The 26,565-nt window shown below is 37.9% G+C and overlaps 1 protein-coding gene and 1 long non-coding RNA gene across 2 annotated transcripts in view; one reads left to right on the top strand and one right to left on the bottom strand.

The window, feature by feature from the left end:
- Positions 1 to 26,565, bottom strand: part of LOC106050565 (ankyrin repeat domain-containing protein 17-like) — a 54,077-nt gene that overhangs the window by 1,110 nt on the left and 26,402 nt on the right. The window contains exons 2-4 of the mRNA XM_056040599.1: positions 7,365 to 7,440; positions 5,745 to 5,828; positions 5,136 to 5,246 (exon numbers count right to left, since the gene is read on the bottom strand). Coding sequence (XP_055896574.1) covers positions 5,136 to 5,246; positions 5,745 to 5,828; positions 7,365 to 7,440 — 271 coding nt within the window. The remainder of the gene's footprint in view (positions 1 to 5,135; positions 5,247 to 5,744; positions 5,829 to 7,364; positions 7,441 to 26,565) is intronic.
- On the top strand, positions 9,788 to 17,884 carry LOC129928097 (uncharacterized). Its single transcript, XR_008779710.1, has 2 exons — positions 9,788 to 12,056; positions 17,391 to 17,884. It is a non-coding gene; the product is annotated as an uncharacterized LOC129928097 (long non-coding RNA).

The raw sequence follows: 26,565 nt of genomic DNA on the forward strand, positions 1-26,565 counted from the left end.
TCGTTTTAGTTTTTTTAATGGCTTCCCAGCTCTTTCCTGTCCTCTCGGTTTCATCTAGTTCACTGCGTCGCCATGTTCTTTTTGGTCTTCCTGTATGTCTTGTGCCCTGAGGGTTCCACTCTAAGGTCTGCCTAGCTCTGTTGTTGGTATCTTTTCAAAGGGTGTGACCCATCCATCTCCACTTCCTCTCTAAGATCTGCATCTCTATATTTCTCTGTCCTCCCACAGTCTGGTGTTTTCTATTTTGTCAGACTAGTGTATTTCAGTTTTTCTCCATGGTTCAGAACGTACAGCACGACGGCCTAGACATTAGAATTCATCCTCATCCTCAAACTTCATTTGAGTGAGGGGCTCTAATCCTCTCTTGTAGAAGCCCTGGACAGAAACCTTCTTGTTTTACGTAGTGCATGCATGTCACCAGTGCTTTTTTTTGTTGTTAACAAATAGGTGCCGGTACTCAGTGATTAGGTGCCGGTACTCAGTGATTAGGTGCCGGTACTCAGTGGTTGATTGCCTAACTTTTAACAACTAAAAGTTAATAATATACGTTAAAATACAAGAAAAGTAATATGAATGTAGTAGGATATATGTCACCATAAAGGTCGAGAATTTTTGGTTTCCCGGACCTAGAGTTGGTGACCGGTCATTTCATCATTGGTCACTTCATCCCCGGTTATTTCATCCCCAATTAAATACTTTTTTCTTAGACATTAAGTAATTGTGTTGTTAAGACTTTGCCTTTAAGCCCTCATTTCATCTAATAAATAAATATAGGCCTATATTTTTAGAATATTTTTTTGATATTTTCGACATGTTATTAGAGTGTTTCCCCTACTCTCTTCCTACTTGTGGAGAAATGAAAGAATAGAGTTCAATAAGTAGACATATTTATAACGCGGAGTTAGTAATGAGTAATTGTAATGAGTATTTAGTTTTATTGTTTCTGTTTGTTGTAGGGATGTCAATATTATCCTGCACATATTGAGTGATGTCATGATCAAAGGCCAAGATGTGGTGGAAGTAGGGAACATCTTTGGAGAGATAGAGATACGATTAGACTAATTCTGATCAGGCCGCTCTGCATTCATAATTTATCATCAAAGTCCAAGGTGTGGTGGAAGTAGTGGAAATCTATTGAGAGATGAGAACGATTAGAATATTTATGATCTTGCCGCTGATAACTTATCTCCTGGAGGCCACTTTCACTTTATTTGTCAATCGTACTTTCTTAAATATGAGCGTGTCATTTCAAACCCTGATAGCACGTTTTATTGATTCTACTAAACGCTGACTTCAAGAAATACGCAACACTGGCCTAGAAATTACAAATGATGTATAGCAATAGGAATCAAAGAATCGTCTTCTGTACCTATTAGTTATAGCCTATTTTATTGATTTCAATTAACACGCAAAAAACAAGTATATATAGAGATGTTAATTTTTTATATTTTTAATGACATTCTATTCTTATTTATTAATGTTTAATTCATTTTGTCATGTAAATGAAAATAAATATAGGCCTATGAAATATTGTTAATCTCATACATTTTACAATTATTATTTTATGGATTAGAGGATGAAATGATCAGGGGATGAAGTGACCGAGGGTGAAGTGACCGAGGATGTAGAGATCAGGGGATGAAGTGACCGAGGGTGAAGTGACCGGGGATGTAGAGATCAGGGGATGAAGTGACCGAGGGTGAAGTGACCGGGGATGTAGAGATCAGGGGATGAAGTGACCGAGGGTGAAGTGACCGGGGATGTAGAGATCAGGGGATGAAGTGACCGAGGGTGAAGTGACCGGGGATGTAGAGATCAGGGGATGAAGTGACCGAGGGTGAAGTGACCGGGGATGTAGAGATCAGGGGATGAAGTGACCGAGGGTGAAGTGACCGGGGATGTAGAGATCAGGGGATGAAGTGACCGAGGGTGAAGTGACCGGGGATGTAGAGATCAGGGGATGAAGTGACCGAGGGTGAAGTGACCGGGGATGTAGAGATCAGGGGATGAAGTGACCGAGGGTGAAGTGACCGGGGATGTAGAGATCAGGGGATGAAGTGACCGAGGGTGAAGTGACCGGGGATGTAGAGATCAGGGGATGAAGTGACCGGGGGTGAAGTGACCGGGGATGTAGAGATCAGGGGATGAAGTGACCAAGGGTGAAGTGACCGGGGATGTAGAGATCAGGGGATGAAGTGACCGGGAACCCTAGAGTTCAAGATTCTTATTTTAGTCTTGTTAAGATAATACTAAGAAAACCATCGTGGTAGGTCGCAGGGGCGGACTGGCTATATGGGCAAACGGGCAAATGCCCGGTGGGCCGGTACCAAATGGGCCGGTCTGGTCGCGACCAAAGAAAAAAAATTCAATGCAGACAACTTTTTAAAAAAGTGACATCAGCAAGACACGAAGGCCCGAACACGTTTTATTGTTTGTTTGTTTTTTAATTCTTATTATAATTAATTTTGTTTGAAATTCAACAAGAATATATATATTTATAAAAAACAACCTATTATCATGTACAAAACGTTAGACCGTACTTTCTGCTATGCACGAGCGGCATGGACTGCTTTGATGTCTTCGAGGTTGTGTTTGGCCTACTCGTTTTGCTGGTCGGCATGGGCCTTTGATGGCACTCCGATTTTTTTTTTTGCTTCTTCCCTCCCCCGTCTTTTGGTTCCAATGAAATTTAACCAAAAAAAGAGGGATGAGGGAGGTTAGACAACATTGATATAACGCAGCAAAAAAAAAATAGGCGCGACAATGAGCTCTTTAACAATACTTAATAGAAATTTACTTTAACACATACACACAGCCGCGAAATTGCAAGCCACCCAACTTATTCACAGCTCAATATGGGTATAAAGCTCTACTTTCTGCGATTTGAAAAGAAAAAGTAAGTTTCTTTTTGTTTATTTTTAATAACATAGATCTACAAATACTACACTTAGGGCTTAAAAAAAAATATTATTTAATTAAAAAAATAAATCTAGATCTAAATCAATTTTTATAGGCCTACTATTATAATTAATGGCAAACTTATGCTTAGTAATAATAATAATAAGGCTAGTCTTCGAGTCCGAAGATTAGTGAGAAATGCAATATTTCAAGTGGCTGCGCAGCCCCAGCTGAGACCTAGATATTTTGCCACATCCAGGGCAAACATAATCATTGTCCGCAGGTGGTTCATTTAGATTTTCTTTTCGCCGTCTGCGTTTGTCCTCGGCAGCAGACTTTCTTTTGGTCTCAAATGTGTATCCCACGACCTTCGTGAGTGTCCTCCAGCTGTCTCGTTCTGAGGCCGCATGCAACCAGGTGCTCTCTTCTATGTCAGCCAAGGAAAGTTGACGCCTAAGCTGGTCTTTGAAGCGCCTCTGTTACGTCGACCACCTTTTAGCTCACCAAAAAAAGACTGCCTTTGGCATGCGTTCGTCTCCAATACGGGATACGTGCCCTACCCATCGTAACTGAAGTTCCTCTATACTGTCCATACCGGCGTTCGTAAGGACATCGCTGTTTGTATTGCGGTCTTGCCACCGTATGTCCATGATGGAGCGCAAGCATCTTTGGTAGAAGCGCTCAAGAAGTCTTAGATGTTTCCTGTTTAGTGTCCATGTCTCGGAGCCATACAGAAGGGTTGAGAGAACCACCGCCTGGTAGACACTGATTTTTGTAGGCAGGCGGAGCGTTCTGTTCCGCCAAACTCACGCCTGAAGGCGTCCAAAAGCGCTATTGACCCTGGCCGGACGGTTATCAACTTCCCTTGAAAGTGAGGCGTCATTTGACACTATACTACCTATATATGTGAAGTGGTCTACCACATTAAGGGGCTGTCCGTTTACGGTGATCCTTGTTTCATTGGGTGACTTCGGGAACATGACTTCTGTTTTCCAGAGGTTTATAGATAGACCGAAAGAGGCGGCAGCGTATGCAAAGTCGTTTACCGCGTTCTGGAGGTCATGTTCATTGTGAGCTAGCAGGGAGCAATCATCGGTATAGAGAAACTCCGTTATGACCATCTCCTGTGTTTTTGTATGGGATAGTAGACGTCGAAGATTGAACACATTGCCGTCAGAAAGAAACCGAATATAGATGCCTTCGTGCAATCGCTGCCTCATTTGACCCAGCATTACGCCAAAGAAGATAGCGAATAGAGTAGGAGCAAGTACACAGCCCTGCTTTACGCCATTTTCTATTGGGTGATCAGAAAGGGCACCGTTGTGTCTGATCTGGCCTCTTTGTCCCACATGAAGCTGCATGAGAATGGTTAGGAACGTAGATGGGCATCTCAGCCTGGCTAAAATCCTCCACAAACCATCGCGACTGACCGTGTCAAAAGCCTTGTGAGGTCCTCGGTGAGGTGACTGCTCCAGAGCAGCCAACTTAAGCAAACTACAGTCACCAGATTTCATGAGCGTAGCCAAAAGGGGTTTTGTGGTTTCCCTTCCCCCTCCAATACAAAAACTAAAGCATTTTACCATTTTCTACCCAGTCGCTGGACTCCATTGAATAGCAGATTTGGTTTTTGAATTTTTTAGCGGAAGAGTAGCAGGCTAATTGCACTGTAGATACCTCAGAATATGCATTTTTAAAGCTTAAAATAACTTAAATAGCTGCCCTTTGGCGGTGTACTGTCTTTCAACTAATTATAGGAAGAGCGTATTCTAGGGTAGAAAAAACTTTTGAAAGAATGAAAGATCAGAATGTAATGAAGATTAATTACATATGCACACACACTTATATATATATATATAAATTCTGGAGTGGGGTAAAAATCCCCCCCTCCCACCGAAAATATATGACATGCCATTTGTGGGCCGGTTTATATGGTAATGCCCGGGCCGATTTTGATACCCAGTCCGCCCCTGGTAGGTGGACAGTTGTTGCTTCAAAGTTCTAACGACTAGTTATATTTGTCGTTTAGTATATCCTTATAACAACAGCTAGCCTGATGTCCCTGTGTGACAATCAAGCTGTTCTTAACCAATGTGTACAGCACATCATAGATTGAGTTTGGGTTTGTCAGTATATTTCTGTGAGTTTGTGTGTATGTGTCTCTCAGTGTTTATCTCTTACACTATTTCAACAAATGTGGGTACGAAGAATTGCTGTAAAACAACTTCAAATTCACTTACACACAAAAATTGGCTCCATTTTTGACAACACGTAGATGTTTGGGTATACAGTAAGCATTCAATAGCTGCCTCACGTACGATGCATTGATATCTTGGAGAGTTTCCTCAGAGCTAGACCAGACATTAAATAATAATAAAAAAATTTGTAGTGAAAAATATTAAAATATAGATCTAAACTTTTCCCAGATAAACTTATATATAGATATATACTATAATAAGAATTTGAAATATAACATTTGTTTAAGATGACTTGTTAATTTGTTTAAGATGACTTGTTAATGACTTGTTAATTTGTTTAAGATGACTTGTTAATGACTTGTTAATTTGTTTAAGATGACTTGTTAATGACTTGTTAATTTGTTTAAGATGACTTGTTAATTTGCTTAAGATGACTTGTTAATTTGCTTAAGATGACTTGTTAATTTGTTTAAGATGACTTGTTAATGACTTGTTAATTTCCTTAAGATGACTTGTTAATGCGAGATGATAGTAGAAACCACGTTTATATTTGAATAAGCTTTCTCTCTCACTCACAGTGATTGCATTATTTGATTGCATCAAATGGCTTACTAAAATATTTACATCTCGAAGAAGCCAGTGACGTCTTACCTGGACGACTCCCTTTTATTTTCATCTTGGCTTAAACTTGACGACCTGCTGCCGTCGTGGGCTGGTGGTTTTTCTTCATCTTTTCTTTAACAAGAAACAGCAAACAGATAAGAGAGAAGAACGAAAGTATTATACGACAGTAGGTGATATGTTTTAAAGTTGTTTGGCTATTTTATTTACTTAGGAAATGTCTCAAGTATAACAACCATTTTCCAATATTAAAACAGATTATCAAGTCCAAGCTTAAAGCTCCTAGAGTAATGACAATAGCTAATTGGGTTTGTAACATCGAACCATAATGGCGATAATCCAAACCTATTGCACTATTAACATCTTTTTTTTAGCATAATAATGTAAGTAGAATTTATTTTTTATTCTAAACATTTTAAAATATCCTGATGAGAAAATCATTTTTAAAAACAACCAAATTACTTCTGAATCTTAAAAAAATGTATCATGAGAGAAATATACTGAATTGAATAAGAACGCAGATAAGTAAATAAAGCAAAGAATATCTTGCACTGAAACCTCAGTTAAGTGTCCTTAAGGGTAGAGAATACTCAGGGGAAGGCTTTAAAAGTTGTATTCCGTGGCCAAGATGGGAGATGGTTCTCTGGAAGGCCCCCATCAACTAGAATAGACACGGCTCTACCTCCTAGAGTCGTACGCTCCATATTCTTATTAGCCTATGTGTCGTGAAGTTCCGTGGGAGGGCCATCACCGCTCGTATGGCCCCCGCTTGGAACGGTGTGATAGATGCCACAGAGGTATTAGACCTTTATGTGCTATTCTCTAGAAGAGTAGTTCTAAAACTGTGGTCCGTGGACCCCCTTCCCAATTGGTTAAAGGCTCATTATCCGATCAGATAATTTAAACAATAATCAACTCGTCCCCTCTACTGTTTACTAATACTGTCTATTACGAAATGTAATTTTCTTTGACGACCTAAACCAAAGATTTGAAAGCACTCTTCACTTGGATATGATCAACTTGGTACTGAACACTTTTGCACGTGACAAACTCCTATCCCAGAATCCCAATCACGAATGAATCCATTCTAATACAGGATCAGCTTATTGAAATACCCCCAAAAAATAAAACCAGAAAATAAAAACTATGTCTGAACAAGGATACCCACAAGTTCTAGTTTTAAAAAGATATTCCCATTTCTGCCTTATAGGTCATTGTACAAAAGTTGTTGACTGCTTGTCCGTCTCCTTATCTGATAGAAAGTGGATTCAGTGACGTCATGAACCTCGTGACAAATCCAAGAAACCGACTAGAACCTTGTGCTCGTCGAGATTTGTGGTTGCTATTTATATTGAGCCAGACATTATCTAGACACACTCATACAAACCTCATCACGTTTATCCAAGTCTTTTTTTTTTATTTTAATAAAAGTTATAATTTCAACAAACACCCCATCTACAAGAAGTTGTTGTTTTTTACATTTGTCATTTATATACTCTACATTTGTGTAGCTTTTCCCACTAAGGGGTCCGTGGGCAAGTTCTGACTATATAAAGGGGTCCGTTGGTCAAAAACGTCTTGAGAACCTCTTCGCTAAAACCAACTATGGAAGCCCAGTGGAGGCTGACATCAATATCTAGATCTACTTACAATTGTTTCATGAACGTCTCAAGCTCATTAGCAGAGAGAAAAACGCCATGGCGTCGATTATTTTTGTTGCACAATTCTGTCAAATAAAGAGAAATAAACATGTTTGTAATTATTAACATTAAATCATTTAATTTTTATTACTGGCAATGAGCTTGTGAGTTACTTCAGGTAGACCTTTGTAAATATTTATTTTTTTTAAGTGTTTCACATTTGGGTGTTACATTGGTCAAGTGCGATTTGTCCTTAAGTTCATAAAAATTAAGCCACGAGCCAAAGAAAATTTTATGACGCCTAGTTAAGAGGGTGAAGACGTTGATATTCATAAGAATATGACTTAAAAAAGAAGTTGTCTAAAGACTTGTAAAGAAGTTCTCTAAAGACTTGTAAAGAAGTTGTCTAAGACTTGTAAAGAAGTTGTCTAAAGACTTGTAAAGAAGTTGTCTAAAGACTTGTAAAGAAGTTGTCTAAGACTTGTAAAGAAGTGCTCTAAAAACTTGTAAAGAAGTTCTCTAAAGACTTGTAAAGAAGTTGTCTAAGACTTGTAAAGAAGTGCTCTAAAGACTTGTAAAGAAGTGCTCTAAAGACTTGTAAAGAAGTGCTCTAAAGACTTGTAAAGAAGTGCTCTAAAGACTTGTAAAGAAGTGCTCTAAAGACTTGTAAAGAAGTGCTCTAAAGACTTGTAAAGAAGTTCTCTAAAGACTTGTAAAGAAGTTGTCTAAGACTTGTAAAGAAGTTGTCTAAAGACTTGTAAAGAAGTTCTCTAAAGACTTGTAAAGAAGTTGTCTAAAGACTTGTAAATAAGTTGTCTAAAGACATATAAAGAAAGCACAGAAACTGCGGGCTGTGTGGCTAAGTGGTCCAAACCACTTGACTATATATCAAGGAAGCACGAAAGACTTTTACCTGATTGACACATTCCAATGTTTACACACACACAAAAATAAGCTTGAAAGTTGCACTATACAAAAGCCGAAATAGTGTTACGTCCGGAGGAGTGGACACACTAAATATTCAAATATTCTACACGTAGGACGAAAATATTTTTGGTAGTTCTGAGTTGATTAGAAACATTCATCCTAATATGTTTGGGGACAGCCAGGAGTTCATTAGAAACATTCATCTTAATATGTTTGGGGACAGCCAGGAGTTGATTAGAAACATTCATCCTAATATGTTTGGGGACAGCCATGAGTTGATTAGAAACATTCATCCTAATATATTTGGGGACAGCCAGGAGTTGATTAGAAACATTCATCCTAATATGTTTGGGGACAGCCATGAGTTGATTAGAAACATTCATCCTAATATGTTTGGGGACAGCCAGGAGTTGATTAGAAACATTCATCCTAATATGTTTGGGGACAGCCAGGAGTTGATTAGAAACATTCATCCTAATATGTTTGGGGACAGCCAGGAGTTCATTAGAAACATTCATCCTAATATGTTTGGGGACAGCATTGAGTTGATTAGAAACATTCATCCTAATATGTTTGGGGACAGCCATGAGTTGATTAGAAACATTCATCCTAATATGTTTGGGGACAGCCATGAGTTGATTAGAAATATTCATCCTAATATGTTTGGGGACAGCCATGAGTTTATGTGGACAAACTCCTCTAATTATCGTGTTGATCTTTGTTTTTTTTTTATTAATTGTAGAGCCCTTTTCTATTTCTGTTAGCCAAACTTGCTTTGCTATAAACATCAATGTGCAACAACTCTTAAACCTTTTCTTTCCAGGATACATTTTGTCCATGGTCTACTTTTTGTTTTCAGCACTTGAGTAGAGTGACTTGGAGGTGTTACTAATTTTGACTTTTGTAAGCACTAAACAAATAAAGGATAACTTCCATCACATGGACTAATTCTATCAAATTTCTTTAAAAAATTGAATCTTATTTCCCGGTATCGAACTTGACTAAATTTTACAAAACAAACCATTTTAAAATGCTTCCTCTTTCACGTTTTATGGGGATAATGAGAGCCAAATTTTCATAATACATACAGTTTTAATAATTGTATATATAATATAGGAGAAAAAGAAGGCAGATGATTGTCACTTTACTTAGGTGGATTGAATATAAACAGGCGAATTAAATAACGAAAAGAGATCAGCTTAGAGACATAAGAAAATAAAAAAAATACTTTAAAAAAAAATAAAAGCTTATATTAAGCATAGTTGTATGAATTAGTTAGGATCAGTCCATGTTATCAAATTTGTAATAGATCTACACAAACGATAAAAAAGCATTTATTTTGTTTCTAAAAAAAGGAGGAACGACCCGAATTCGAAATCATGGCTCAAGCCTTCTCAGGCCAACACGGTAACCACTCTGCTAGTGAAGAGCCTAGAAACATGAAAGATTGTCTAGTTATCTATTGTTTCTGATCTCATCCAGACTCAGACGACGACCTATTGTTAGACACCTTATTTATATAGGTTAGTTATTTTAGTTATTTAGCGACGCACCATAGTAGACGCATATTGAACGGGACTAGTGACGTTTGGGATATGTTGGGTTAGAGACCGGAAAATCAGTTAGCGATAGAACACTCCAGGGTAACGACGTGTTTAGTGACAGAGACTTCTACTGTGGCCCTTTTATCAGAATAAATACATGTTGAATAGTTCATCAGAGTCGACTACATCTCTTCACTTGTTAAAACAGATGTACTTGTTTTGTCTGACTTGTTGGTCAACTACACGTAATACACCCGAACAATTATACTCAAACGCTTGCTGAGTAATTGGTTGACTTCAAGACAGCCTGAATAAGCAACATCACAGTGGCGACCCCGAACCTCGAAGCCGGACCCCTGTTGAAGCCGAACATCGAACCGGACCTCGAAGCAGAACGTTTACTCAGGTGAGGGTCGTGCACTCGAAGATATAAGATTTCATCGAAGTACGGCTGAACACAGCATCATCGCAGAGTGACTTTGTTCTAGATCTACAAGCAGTCGTCGCCTGTTTGATCGTACGTTCAACGAGCCGTTAACTCAGGGTGACCTTCGTCAGGACAGTAATCATCGTAACGTCTGGTCTACTTAACCAGTATAGTATCAAAGCCTGATCTTCATATGCTGAATCGACCTACAACCAGAGAAACCGTTCATTCATAACGGGTGAGAGATCGTTAGTGAACCTGTTAGACATATTTTTTCTTCGTCGTAGGAGCCACATCGAGTATCAAGTTTTACCTCGTCAGTTTCGAGAAGGACAGTTTGCCCGCTGTCAGAAGTATTGTGAGTACTACAAGTTTGGTAGCTAACTAAATCGAAATCGCTCTGTCGTCTTACCCTTGGAGAGATTCTTGTGGAGCAGTTTGCTCATTGAACCGGTTGCTTGCCACGTTTATAACGGTCACTGTGTTTAACCTTTGGAAGGTTAGTGAAGTAATCTTTATCAGTACTGAACATTGATCTATCTAGTATTCGTCGGTCTAGACCATACCTAGACTTGTTAGCAGTGAAGTTGTGGAAACAGCTACATCCACTTAATTTCGTTGAAAACCGTTAATCGTCTAACGGAACGTCGTCGGAGGTGACCTTGGTTTCACCTAGTCTACATTGGACAGTTGGTCTAGTGAAGCAGAGTACAACAGCAAACTTCGTCGTACTACCAGAGTAGCAGCAGAAGCAGTGAACTATTTTAGAAAGCCGTTATTCGTCAGCCCAGATCAAGTCATCGTCAAGAAAGTCGTTATTCGTCAGCCCAGATCAAGTCATCGTCAAGAAAGTCGTTATTCGTCAGCCCAGATCAAGTCATCGTCAAGAAATTCGTTATTCGTCAGTCGTCCAGATCAAGTTGCCGTCAAGAGACTGTTATTTGTCAGTAGTCGTCTACACAAGTCAAGTCATCGCCAGAAGAACCGTTAACCTATTCGTCAGTAACTGTGTACACAAAGTCGTCGGAACTACACATACGGTCATCAACAGTCACCGAAGGAACCGAAACATTTTACTGTGGCATATCAGGACATCTGTGGCATTACGTGGGATACTAGTAGCACCGGAGAACAGAGTCAGAACTGGAAGAGAGGCAGTGGAATTTGTTGTGATCTAGCATATTCGGGAGTCCGAACAAAGGGATCTTTCTTATCAAAAGCTAAGTGCCATTTTTCTTATTAGTATATGTTTAGATTGCCCTTAGAAATAGATTTTGTCTAAATTTGGTACGTTAGCCTGAGTAAAATCAGGTGGTGCGCCTTAAAACCCGTCGGGGTAGAAGACGTAATTTAGATGAAAAGCTATATTATACATTTAGGGTTGTAATTTGTTTTGTTTGTGTAAACGTCATATCCGTTGTTGCCTGGTTACTTCGTGACGTTATCATTGTGTGCCATATTGTCATATCCCAACCCATAGTGATAGTCTCATTTAATTATTTCATTTGTTTATATTATTTTAAATTATTTATTTTTATTAATTTAATTAGATCTGTATTTTTTTTCACTTAATGATAGAAAGTGCGGGTAGGATTCTTTCATTGTGAATCAGACTAAAATAATTTTAGTTTGAGCGGTTAAAATCAATTATGATTTTGCCATGAGAATAATGCCGAAACTGGCTATGTAGTCAAACACTATCGTCTGGCTAAATTTAGATCTGCAAATTGTTGTACATCTCTTTGGTACAATTTAATTATCTAGACTCTACTTTGAAATATTATTAAGTTGAAGATGAATGAAGGTAGTACATTCTAGATATATATATCTTGTTGAAGATATATTTGACATTGTATAAACATATCTGTTTTATATGGCATATGGTTAAATAGAACCATAAGTTCTGGATTAGATCTAAGAAATCTATTTTATCTACTCTAGATCTAGACTCTAGACAGTCTTTGAATTTACTCTAAACACTTCACTGTGACTTCAGTCATACCAGATTTTAAAATTGATCATAGTTATTCATACTAGATCTAAAAGTCATAGTGCTCTTGATAACTATAGATCTAAATAGTATTATTATACATACTATAATATACTAGATTTAAATTTGTGTGATACTAGATCCAATATACAGATTTGAATATAACCATAATAACTCAGACTAGATTTATACATTTACTAAATCTATAGATAGAGACATAACATTTAAAATTTGTATAAAAGTGTGGAAAAACTTAAATATAAAATAAGTTTAAAGTATAGCCATAACTAATATAGGCTAAGTAAAAATATATATAAAATATAAAACACAATGGCTACATCATCATATGTGGACCTTAAGGAGGTTAAGGAAACAGCTATGCAGGATGGAAAGGCCATGGAGTTAAAAGGAAAAGACTTAGCAGCTTATGTACAGCAAGTTGTGAGGGAAGAAATGGACCGTCAAGATAAAATAAGGATCAGAAAGGAAGAACATGAGAAGCTAAAAGAGGACCAAGAAAGGCAAGACAAAGAGAGAGAAAAAATTAGAGAACATGAAGCTAAAATGGAGAAGATGAGATTGGATGCAGCACAAGCCAGAGCCCAAACTGAACAAGGAAATAACACAAATAACTCAAATAATTATACCACTCAAAGAGACAACCCTAATTCACAGACATGGCTAAAGAGAAAAATACAAAGTTTTGATGAACATAAGGATGACATTGGTGATTTCCTGAAAAGATATGAGGCAAAAATGTCTACATTTAATATGCCTGAAGAAGAGTGGTCTGAAATACTGATAGACTTTGTTCATGGTCAAGCTCTAACAATATGCCAAAATCATGACCATCATATTGATGATAGCTATCAGGTTTTAAAAAGAGAGTTATTGAATGCATATGGTCATAATGCTACAACTTTTAGAAAGAAATACTTTGACAATATACCATCATTAGAAATAGAACCCCAAACTACCATTAATATGGAAAAGGATTTTTTCAATAAGTGGGTAAAATTAGAAAAAGTGACAAACTCTTATGAGGGATTAAAAAATTTTATTCTAGTGGACAACTTTGTAAATAAATGTGATCCTCAATTACAATCTTTTATTAGAGAAAGAAACCCAAAAACTATAGATGAAATAACAGAGATAATGAGAGTATATAAAAATGCCTATCCAAATAAACCATTTTCTGACAGGGATAAGAGCAAAGTAGATTTAATAGGATACACCAAAGAAAATGTTGATAGAAGTAGAAATAGAAACAGATCAAATAGTGGAAATAGAAAATATAGTGAAATAACCTGTTTTAAATGTCAAGGAAAAGGTCATATAGCAGCTAACTGTAGAAGAGGGAATAGTAGGTCTGGAAGTAGAAATAGGTACAATGAACAAAATAACAATAGATATAGGAGTAGAGATAGGAATGACAGGGGAAATTATAGAAATAGGAGTTACAGTAGGGAATACAAAAATAAAGGTACAGATAGGATATATTTCATGGAAGGAAATAGGAACAATTTTGCAGTGTACCCAGGGTTTGTAGATAGAATTCCAGTGGAATTAATCAGGGATTCAGGTTGTAACACTTTGGCAGTAAAAACTAAATTTGTCAAACCTCATTGGTATAAAGGGTTTACTAAGAAAGTAGAATTAGCAGATGGCACTGTAAGGGAATTTAAAGCTATAAGGGTATACATTGAAACCCCATTTTTCACTGGCTATTGTGATGGCATTGCAATACCAGAAATGAGATATGATATGTTAGTAGGAAACATAAAAGGAGTTAAAGAATGTTCAAGAAAAGAATTAGAAGACTGGCAAAACAAATACAAAAACATAAGACAAAATCATGAAAACATAGAAACACAAAATATAACAAGTATGGTAATAACAAGATCAATGAATAAACAAGATGAGAAACAGGAAAATACAATAAATGTAATAAGTAATGATAAAGAAGAAGAAACCAGTAATGTAATACAAATAGAAAATACAGATGTTAAGGAAAGAGAGATAGAAAATGAAACACAAAATAGTCTGGAAACACAAATATCTCAAAGTGAAAAAGAAACAACACCCACATTTGCATTAGAACAAATGAATGACAATATTATTGGGAAAATTTATTCAAGGATATTAGATAAAAACAATAATAATCCAATGGAGAAATTTTGTATAGAGAATAAAATATTATTTAGACAAACAAGTAATGATAACAAGAAAATAAAACAACTTGTCTTACCACAGAAATATTGGAAAGATGTTTTAATCATGACACATGATAATAATTTAGCAGCACATAGGGGAGTAAAGAAATGTTATAGGAATTTGTCAAAACAAGTATTTTGGCCCAAAATGAAAGCAACAATCAACAAATACATAAACTCATGTGACATATGTCAAAAGAGATCTAACAAAAGCCTAGTGAATAAAGCACCTATTCAAGAAATGGATGAACCTACAGCACCATTTCAGAAAGTATCTATTGATTTAATAGGTCCTTTAATTCAAACTGAAAATAATAACAAATACATTTTAACAGTAATAGACATGTTTAGTAGATACCCAGAGGCAATTCCATTATCAAATACAAGTGCAGAAAATATCATTAATGCCATAACTCAAAAAGTAATTACAAGACATGGTATACCTAAAATTATATTGAGTGATCAGGGATCTCAGTTTAAGTCAGAACAATTTAAGAAATGGACTAAACAATACAATATACAACACATATACTCTTCGGTTTACCACCCGGAGAGTAACGGTTTATGTGAACGATATGGTGGTTCATTAAAAAGATCACTAACAAAGATAATTCAGAATAATCAGAACAAGTGGGATCATTACATTAACTATGTACTATTTGCTCATAGAAACAATATCCATGAAGCAACACAATTTTCACCATATGAAATAATACATGGAAGAAAACCTAGAGATGAATTAGATGTTTTTAAAGAAAATCTAATAGGCAATGAGAATAAATTAAATAATGACAGTGAAACAACAATCACAACAGAATTGAAAGAAATATGGACTCAAGCATATAACAACAATAAGAAGTACAAACAAAGTGCTCATGAGAATCTAAATAAGAAAAGACAATTGAAAACACTAGAAGTAGGAAACAATGTATTAATATTGATAAATGACCTGAAAAATAAAATTGGTAAACAATGGAAAGGTCCATTTAAAGTGATAAAACAAATTAGTGATGTGAATTATCAAATTGAAATAAATGGGAAAATTAAAACATATCACATAAATAATTTGAAACTGTATCATGATAGAGAAGATGAGTTGATACAAAACATTCAAGAGGAAATAGAAAATACATTTTCAGAAAGAGAAGAATGCTTGATGATAATAACAAATGAAAATCACAATGAAAATGATATTAAGGAAATACCTGTAATAGAAACAAAAGAGAATCAAACTTGGCAAAAGATTAATCTTAATAATTTAACTAAGGAAAAGTCAAAAGATATAACTAAAGTAATACAGGAATACAAAGAAATTTTTTCCAGCATACCAGGAAAAACTAATATTATTAAACATGACATTAAAGTAACAGACTCAAAACCTATCAAGCTTAAGCCATATAGAATACCGCTACATTTACAAGACAAAGTAAAGAAAGAAATAGACAATTTACTAGAATCAGGTATAATTGAACCATCAACATCTCCTTATGCTTCACCAATTGTGATAGCCAAAAAGAAGAATGGAGATATAAGGTTATGTATTGATTATAGGAAACTTAACAACATCACAGAATTTGACCCATATCCAATGCCAAATATAGAGGATATTTTACATAAATTAAATGGAGCAAAATTTTTTACTAAATTAGATTTAACTAAAGGTTATTGGCAAATACCTTTAACAGAAAATGCAAAACCTTACACAGCATTTGTAACACCATATGGTATTTTTCAATGGAATTATATGAGTTTTGGATTAGTAAATGCACCTGCCACATTTAATAGAATGATGAACATGATAATTGGAAACAAAGAAAATGTTATTTGCTATTTGGATGATATATGTATTTTTAATAATAGTTGGGAGGAACATTTGGTAGATGTAAAAGAAGTATTCAAAATAATAAAAGAAAGTGGACTTACAATTCAAGCAGAAAAAGTAGAAATAGGATTGGAGGAAATAATTTTCTTAGGACATAAAGTAAATAACAACATGATTAGCCCTATTGAAGATAACATAAAGAAAGTACTTAATATTGAAATACCTACAACAAAAAGACAAATTAAAAGCATATTGGGAATAGTAAATTATTACAGAAAGTTTATAAAGAACTTAGCAGAAATAGTGAATCCATTAAATGACTTACTTAAAAAAGGAAAACCCCAAAAAGTAGTTTGTAATGAGGAATGTGTGAAAGCTATTGACAGAATTAAAGATGTTTTCAGTCATGAACTAATATTAAGACTACCTGATAAAGACAAAATATTTTATGTCACAACTGATGCATCTGGTAATGCTATTGGTGGTTGTTTAATGCAGAACTATGATAACTTACATCCTATATTATATGTAAGTAGAAAATTGTCAGAGGCAGAGAAAAAATATAGTGTCATTGAAAGAGAAGCCTTAGCTGTAATATGGGTAATTACTAAGCTAGAGAGCTATTTAATAGGAAGGAAATTCATATTATTAACTGATCATAAACCTATTCAGTATATACAACAAAAGAGCATGAAAAACAGTCGTGTTTATAGATGGTTCTTAGCACTACAGGAGTATAAATTTGAAGTGAAAGCTATTAGTGGAGCTGTGAATATTGTAGCTGATTTATTGTCTAGAATGACATTGAAGTGAAACAGTTTTGTAAATAAACTATGATTATATTGATTATGTAATATATATTAATATATTGACACCATTTATATGTTATGAAAAGGGAGATAAGTAAAGTTGATGTTAAGCATTTAAAAGTAAGTATGGATATTTTTTTTTGTGTGAATCATTTCATATATCATTGACGAAAGTTAGTTCTATGGAAAAGGGTGAGTATAAAAGAAAAATGGACAAAAGCGTATAAAAGGGTGGTAAGAAAAAATTTATTGAATGTGTAAATAAAGTTTATAATTGTTTTTTTGAAATATTGTATTTTATCAGATTACTGCCAGTGAAGAACATTTGAGATGTATAGGACGTGCCCATAAGATGCCACATTTTCCTCCATGATGAACTATGTACCAATGAAGATGATTCTGGAATGTTATGAACTGTTATGAACATTGACATGAATATGAGGAACTGTCAAGATGAAGATGTCAAGATGAAGAGATCAAGATTTTATGTTTGTGGTCTTCCCCTTAAATTGAAAATGCCCTTGTAAGACTTGACAGTAGTGGAAAAATATTGACATATTTTTTTTTCAAGGGGGGGAGGAATCTGTTAGACACCTTATTTATATAGGTTAGTTATTTTAGTTATTTAGCGACGCACCATAGTAGACGCATATTGAACGGGACTAGTGACGTTTGGGATATGTTGGGTTAGAGACCGGAAAATCAGTTAGCGATAGAACACTCCAGGGTAACGACGTGTTTAGTGACAGAGACTTCTACTGTGGCCCTTTTATCAGAATAAATACATGTTGAATAGTTCATCAGAGTCGACTACATCTCTTCACTTGTTAAAACAGATGTACTTGTTTTGTCTGACTTGTTGGTCAACTACACGTAATACACCCGAACAATTATACTCAAACGCTTGCTGAGTAATTGGTTGACTTCAAGACAGCCTGAATAAGCAACATCACACTATAAAGGAGACTTTTTCAACTTAAACCACAACATCAGTCAAGTACAATTCCCTTGTTAAATAACAAACAAATTAGTTAATTACCAATAGTAAATTAACTAATTGGTTACTTGTTTAAAAAATTGATTCTTGTCTTGTTAGGTAAAAGAAATAATAAAGCACAATTTCAGCTTGATCCAAGATTGGATGTGGGAGAAATAATGTGTACAAACTTTTTACCAGAAAGACAGAGTGTAATAAGGTCATCATTCAGTTAGTTTTTTTGTTTTTTTTTCAAACGTTTTCCTTAACGGAACACCTCGCACATTGAGTATTTAGCGGAGCACTTTCCTTAATTTTTAGTGTTTAATTTACGTAGTGATTATTCAAGTAGGTCGTGGAATACATTTTCAGGCTTCAAGGAACACTAGGGTTCCACGGAACACAGTCTGTGATACACTGAGCTAGTTGATTGGTTTCATTCTAGTTAAACCTAACCCTAAATCCGTAATTATTCCAATATTGAGTGCAAATCAAAGAAATCTATTTAATTCGTAAAATTGTGAATGCTAGTTTTATGCCAGATAGAAGGATATAAATATATATATATATATATATATATATATATATATATATATATATATATATATATATATATATATATATATATATATATATATATATATCATGGGCGTAGCCAGGGGGGGGGGTTCTTGGGGTTCAACAAAGATGGCTAAGACAGATTTTAGGAGTCAGTCATAGAGAGCGGGGAGTCTACAATAAACAATAAACGTCTTCCGAAAGGGTCAGAATGTAATAAAGATTAATTATGTGCACATACACACATATATATATATATAATTTTTTTCCGCGGGGGGGGGGCATGGGTGGGAATCCCCCCCAAACCCCCCCCCCCCGAAAAAAAATCCTGGCTACGCCCATGATATATATGTATATATATATATATATATATATGGGCGTAGCCGGGGGGAGTTGGGTTCAAACCCCCACCCCCGAAATTAAATCCTTTCAGCGGGGGGGGGGGGATCGGAATTTAGTGACTGATTTTTTGCTTTGATTCTGTTTATTTTAGGTGAGATTTTAACACTAAACCATCACTTGTCACTGCAGCCACGGGTTAGTTTAAAACCCCCTCCAGGGGGTATTGCAGTCAAATCCCCCTCTTCTATAAAACAAAACCAAAAAAAAAAAGAATGCAAACGACAATTCCCTAATTCCAAGAGCTTAGCTAAGGAAGATTTTGATTTTAAAACCCCTTCCGAAATTTACGATAAAACCCCATCTTCAATATAAGACTTTCCATACATCAGTCATCAGATTTTATGAGCGTAGCCAAGAGGGGTTTTGTGTTTAAAACTCCCCTCCAGCGGGGTTTAGAGCTAACAAATACCTCTTCAATATAAAAAAAGCAAATTACACTCTCAAAAATCTATGAGCGTAGCCAAAGGGGTTTAGAGTTAAAACCCCTCTTCAGCGGGGTTTGAAGCTAAAAAATACGTCTTTCATTTATATATATTAAAAAAAAAGCAAGTCACACACTAAAAATTCTATGAGCGTAGCCAAGAGGGGTTTTGAGTTTAAACCCCCCATCAGCGAGGTTTGAAGCTAATACAAATACCTCTTCAATATAAAAGTAGCAAATTGCACACTCAAATATCTATGAGCGTATCCAAAGGGGGTTGAGTTTAAACCCCTCTCAGCGGGGTTCAATATAAAAAAAATACTTCAATATAAAAAAAGCAAATTACACACTAAAAATTCTATGAGCATAGCCCAGCCAAGGAGAGGTTTGAATTTAAACCCCTCTCCTCCAGAGGGTTTTTCTTTAAAGTTTAAAACCTCTCGTGATAGTTTTGAGTTTAAATACCCCCCATACAGAGAGTTTAGAGGCTGAAAACCTCTCCTAAGGGGGTTTTGAATTTAAAAACAAACAAACAGATTTTTTAGTTTAAAATCCCCAAAAAATAATTTTGACGTATAAAACTTCCATTTTCGATATAAAATCTAAAGCAAGCTGCAGTCATCTAATTCCAAGAGCGTATTCAAGAGAGGTTACACATTTCTACCAGTGGCGGGGCTCCATTAATAAAGTGCAGTGAATAGTCATTTGCCGAAATTGAAAAAGACTAAATGTGGCTCAACAAAGATGGCTAAGACGGATTTTAGGAGTCAGTTATAGAGATCGGGTCTTAATCGAGGAAATCCTATGCCGAACTAGGAGTCGACCCCTTAGTAAGGTTGTGACAGAGTGTCACATGAGGTTTGCGGGACATGTATTCCGACAAAATGAATTACACATAATAAGAGTCGCGATGACATGGAGGCCATTACGAGGAAAGCGCAAACAGGGACATCCTAGTACAATTTGGCGCCACACTTTCATGGAGGTCCTCAGAGCAGGTGGGAAGAGGCTTCAGACATTGCCAGTGACAGCTTGCCTCCCAATGCGCCGAGCGACGCTGGAGGATCTAAGTCAGTAACAAGAGCACGTAAGGTTTTTGAAATAAAACTTTTTAATAGCAGGATTATATGGCTCCTTTTGTCTCGAAAGGCAATGGATGCGCCCAAGTGAGTCACTGGTTTTGGCTTAATCTTGAGACGGGGCAGAATCTGGTGTGGCTAATCAAGCCAATTCCAGAACGGCAGACTTTGCCACAATTCGTACATTTGTATGCCTCTGATTTAGGGCTAGCTTTCTTTTTTTTCCCTCTTGATTAAAGCCGCTTCAATTCTTTTATTCTCAGCAAGGGTTGTCCCAGCACGCACAGTCTGTCTCCATGCACTCCGGTCTTTGGCTATGTTTTCCCACATACTTTCACTGATGCCTGAGGCTCTCATGTCTCGCTTGCAGACATCTCTATATGTTAGTCTTGGGCGGCCCTTGGGTCTGACTCCTTCCACAAGCTCAGCATATAAGATATCTTTCGGGATTCTACCATCTGGCATGCGGGTGACATGTCCGAGCCAGCGTAATCTCCTTTGTGTCAGGAGAGCATACATGCTGTTCATATTGGCCAATCTCAAAACTTCCTGATTGGAGACATGGTCCCTCCAAGAGATGCCCATTATGCGTCTCAGGCAGCGCAAGTGGAAACTATTCAATCTGTGCTCTTGGTACATGTATGTTGACCAGCTTTCACTGCCATAAAGGAGAGTGCTCACAACACAGGCGTTGTAGACTAGGATTTTGGTCGCTGTGGTCAATTTACCATTTTCCCAGACGCGCTTGGATAGTTTTGCCAATGCTGTGGTAGCTTTTCCTATCCTTTTTGTCAGCTCGATGTCTAAGTCTAGGTTACTGACAATTGTTGAACCCAAGTAGGTAAATTCCTGCACCACTGAAAGGGTGTGGTTCCCAATTTGTATTATAGGTATTTCTGCAACGTCTTGTGCCAGGATTTCGGTCTTGGAGAGACTTATAGTAAGGCTAAACTCTTGACAAGCAGCTGCTAAGGCGTTCACTAGCTTCTGTAGACCTCCTTGTGAGTGAGATACGAGTGCCGCGTCATCGGCAAACAGCAGCTCCCTTATCAAGATACGACGCCTTTTCGTTTTGGCTTTAAGACGTGCCAGGTTAAAGAGCCTTCCATCGGATCTGCTATGGATGTATATTCCGTCTTCCAGGGATTTAAAAGCACTGGATAGTACGACTGAGAAGAAGATGCCAAATAGTGTAGGGGCCAGTACACATCCTTGTTTTACACCGCTCTTAATGGAGAATGGCCTGGAGGAAGAACTTTCAAACTGAACGGTGCCCTGCATATTTTCGTGAAAAGCTGACACTAGTTTTCTTAACATATTTGGACAGCCGATTCTCTCTAGTACAGCAAACAGACCGCTTCTGCTAACAAGGTCAAAGGCCTTGGTCAAATCAATAAAAGCTATGAAGAGGGGCTGCTTTTGTTCTCTGCTCTTCTCCTGTAGCTGCCGCAGAGAGAAAATCATATCTGTTGTAGATCTTCCTGCCCTAAAGCCACACTGCGACTCTGGATAAACACGATCTGCCAGGATCTGTAATTGCTTTAGTAACACTCTAGCAAAAGCCTTTCCGACTATGCTAAGCAGTGAGATGCCTCTGTAATTGTTACAATCAGAGCGGTCGCCTTTATTTTTATAAATTGTAACAATGTTGGAGTCTTTCAATTCCTGGGGGACCATTCCTTGTTCCCAGCACAAGCTTAGCAGTTCATGGAGTGGTTTGATTAGGGCATGTTTTCCAGCCTGAATTACTTCAGCAGGAATGCCATCTCCTCCGGGTGTTTTCCCATGTGCAAGCATGTCAATGGCAATGCTCAGCTCCTTTACTGAGGGCGTTTCGTCTAATTCCGTCAAAACTGGAAGTGATGGGAAGTTGGAAACAGCATTTGGTGAGATGGCGTTTTCAATCTGGTAGAGTTCTGCATAGTGTTCTACCCATCGTTCCATTTGCAGCGCACGATCGCTGATGATTGAGCCATCTTTTGACTTGAGCGGAGCACACTTGCTGGTGTGAGGTCCAAAGGCTTTTCTCAAGCCCTCATATAGTCCTCTTATGTTACCACAGTCGGCACAAGATTGAATATCTTCGCATAGCTCCTGCCAGTATTTGTTAGCACATTGTCTCGCTACTCTTTGGGCATTGTTACGTGCAGCTCTGAGCCTTTTTAAGTTGCTTGGGGTGGGATCCTTCTTGTAGATTAGCATGGCTGCTCTCTTGTTCGTAGTGGCAGTTTCCATTTCTGGTAGACTAGCTTCAAACCAGTCTTCGCTTTTCTTGGTTTTGTTTCCAAAGACCAGTGATGATGTTTGGTAGATTGTATCACGCATAAACGTCCAGCTTTTTTCTACCTCAGTCACAGAGAAGTTTTTAAAAGCTTCCTCTAATTTGTTCTCAAATTCGGTGCAAAGATCAGGATTTTTTGTGCTAGTAGTATTCAGGCGTGATTTTCTTTTTCCCTGTGAAGTGTGGATCTTAGTTGGCAGCAGTCTTGTCCGGCATGACACTAAAGTATGATCAGTATCACAATCCGCGCTTTGGTAGCTACGTGTCAGCAGTATATTTCCAATGTCCTTTTTTCGTGTCAGTATCATATCCAGCTGGTGCCAGTGCCCAGACCTAGGGTGCCTCCATGAGACACAGTGCTGTGGTTTTGTTCTGAAGTATGTGTTGGTAATGCAGAGCTTATGGTATGTGCAGAATTCAAGCAGTCTTTGTCCGTTCTCATTCATCTTTCCGATTCCAAAAAGCCCAAGACAGTCTGGCCAGGTAGTGTGATCTGATCCTACTCTGGCATTGAAGTCACCTAGAAGGATCATATGTTCTTTTTGAGGAATGTTTGCAATGGCTTCTTTGAGGTCTTCATAGAACTTGTCTTTGTCCTCCTGAGGCGAGCATAGTGTGGGGGCATAGGCACTAATTAGAGTGACTTTTCCAGATGCTGTCATCATACTTATGCTTAGTAGCCGTTCCGAGCCACCAACTGGAGGGACTATCATGGGAAGAAGACTGTTCTTGACAGCAAAGCCCACACCATGTATTCGAGTCTCATCTTGTGCTTTCCCTTTCCAAAAGAAAGTGTAGTCAGTCTCGCGGAGCATGCCGTTTTCGGCCAGTCGGGTTTCTTGCAGGGCTGCAATGTCAATATGTAGCCTTTTTAGCTCGTTGTTTATAACTGCCGTCTTCCTTGCATCGTCGATCTGCCTTAGATCATCAGTGAGACCAGGACACATTGTCCTGACATTCCAAGTGGCCAGTCGCATGACAGGGATTTTCTTTTTCAGTTTAAGTTTTCTTCTTTTGTTGCTTGGTGCAAGTTTCCAGCCTACTTGTCGTTTTAAACTAAGCTCTAAGCACCCATTAGAGCAGGCAGGCTGTGGCGGATCAGCACCTAACTGACTGGGGGCTGCCCAGGTTGAGGCGGGCGGTAGCTGATCAGTGAGGCGCGAAGACCTCTCCCACCGTCAGAGACAACCCGTGGCGTCCATACATTACGCCAATCAAGTTGGACTTATAACCCGTAACTGTTGTCTCCCGTGTTGTTTTAGCCGCTTTGCAGCAGCACCAGAGTTTCCTCTCCGGGGCGCATTCCTGGGCCTTGGATAAAGGGGTCATGGGTGGCCCATGCGTCATGATCCCTCTCTCGACCTTGCTGATGTGATCCAAAGGAACGCATCGCATTACATTTGGCACCAACTCAGTTGCAGAAGCTGCCGGAGGGAATTTCATAGCTGATACTCCCAACGCCTAAGGGGCTTCACTCCTGATTTCTCCTCGAGGTTGTCTCCTGAAGCCTCAGTACCGCAAGGCAGCGGGGGTTTGAAGTCAGAGTACCCCTCTCCTAGATGAACTGCCTTACTAGGCTGACGAGCTCCATCTGCCCGAAGCTCCCGGTTTTGTGGCGCCAGGTATCCGCCTTCACCCCTTCACCTGTTAGTAAGAGCAGTTTCGCCGGGCTTAATATCTAAGCCACACGAGCAGGCCAGGTGCTGGGCTTAGTTGTCAGAGGCTATTTGAGACGCATGCCATTAGGAGTACTTTATAGACAATGGGAGCTTAACCCCATTGACACCCCTGGCCATGACAACCTTTGAAACCAATAGCAGGATAATGCACTACATATACCTCAGAATAAGAATTTTGTTGGCTTTCAATACCGGAAATAGTGCTTGGCGGCGGGGCTCCATCCATGCTGGGGGAGCTCACAGCGCTCCCCCATACCCCTTTGCTGGCAATGGCGGAGAGTCTACAATTTTCCCACTAACTCCAGGAAGAACTTATTCTAGGGTACAATAAACGTCTTCCGAAAGAATGAAAGGTCACAATGTAATAAAGATTAATAATTTACACACACACACACACATGTTCTTTTTGCAGGGGGGGGGGGAGAAAAAATCCCCCCCAAACCCCTCCGAAAGAAAATCCTGGCTACGCCCATGTATATATATATTGTGTTATTTATTGTTACATTGCACGGCTGATTTAACTGTCTAGAAAATAAAGAAAAGAAATGAAAGATATTTTTAAAACATTATATCTAGCATGGGCGTAGCCAGTATTTTTTTTCGGGGGGGATTTTTTTCTACCCCCCCCCCTCAGCCCGCGGGGAATATATATATATATACATATGTGTGTGTGTACATAATTAATCTGTATTACATTCTGACCCTTCATTCTTTCGGAAGACGTTTATTGTACTCTAGAATAGGAATTTAAGGGTCAGACTACTGCGGTTGGCTTGATTTAGGAACAGTTTCAAAATGGTATGTGACCGCATTATCATTCCGTAAAAACCTCGGGGGGTCAACAATAAACGTACTGAGTTGAAAAAGGGGGGGGGGCGTCGAGGTGTCTGCAAAGGGAGGGGTGCACGAACTCAGTTGTTTTTATAAAGGTCAAACAAATCGATTGTATTTGCTTTGTAGTATGCCAAATTATCCACGTTAGAATGTTAATCAAAGAGCGACACTATTATCAAATGTTTAATGACTCTATTAAATTAACTTTGTATCTTTAAAGTTAGAATCTACAACTTGATTTTGTGACAGCTTTCTGCAAGAATATCAATTTTAAAAAAGCTGTTGAATAAAAGATATTATTTCCATACGTCTTCTCCAATGCGTCTTCTTTTGTCTTTCCTACGTCATAATGTTCAAATGTCTTTTGATTGACGTTCCGTCATTCTGTTGGCGTCTTTTGCGTACACAAAACAGGCCCGCTAGAAGACGTCTTTCTAAACAAGAGGATGACCTTACGATGAACAGATCCACTTGGAATATCTTACTTTAATATCTCTCGTCTCACCATTTTTGCTTTAATTTTAAGTTTTTTTCTGTCCTCTTACTATTAGAAATAGAACTTAGAAGAGCCCCAGAAAAGGAATTTCTAAGATATTTCTGAATCTCAGAATTCAGAAAAATTGTTGACGCCAAGACGTACTGCTGATCCCTTGGTGGCTAAGTGGGGTTTGACCACGAACGTATTTTTTTGTAGTTTAAAAGGTGGTGGAGGCGTCAATAACGAAAGTTTTAGAAACACTGCCAAACAGTGAATAATTAAAATAGTAGTCCAGCAATATATAGCATTCAATAATTTTGAACCTATTGGGTGAAGCCAATAATATAACTCCAGTCTAAAAAAGGTTTTCATAATTTTATTAGTACTTGTTGATGTCCAAGGGCTGAGCCGAAGGCTCTTCGAGCACTAAGTTTGAAAAAAACCTGTTTGGACGCCAAACAGTAAAAAAAACAAAAACCTGTGAGAACACACTTCTGTTTGAGAGAGACCCGAGTCAATGCCTATGTAAAGCATTGCTGTTTCCAATGCCTTTGGCCCCCGACGCATGCTTGGCTGCACATGGCCGAAGGCCGAGGACACCGGGAGCCTCCGCCATTTTCCTTCATTGTACCAAGCTAACCGTGGGGGACTCGCCATTTATGTAACGGTCCCTTTGAGGAACAGCGCATGGATGTGTGACAGGTTTGTGGGGACTTTTTTACAACCCCGCCCGTGCAAGAGGTGGACTCTCGTCTACCCGTGGGCATCCCC

Source organism: Biomphalaria glabrata, chromosome 9, assembly GCF_947242115.1.
Source record: "Biomphalaria glabrata chromosome 9, xgBioGlab47.1, whole genome shotgun sequence".
NCBI classification, from domain to species: Eukaryota; Metazoa; Mollusca; class Gastropoda; family Planorbidae; genus Biomphalaria; species Biomphalaria glabrata.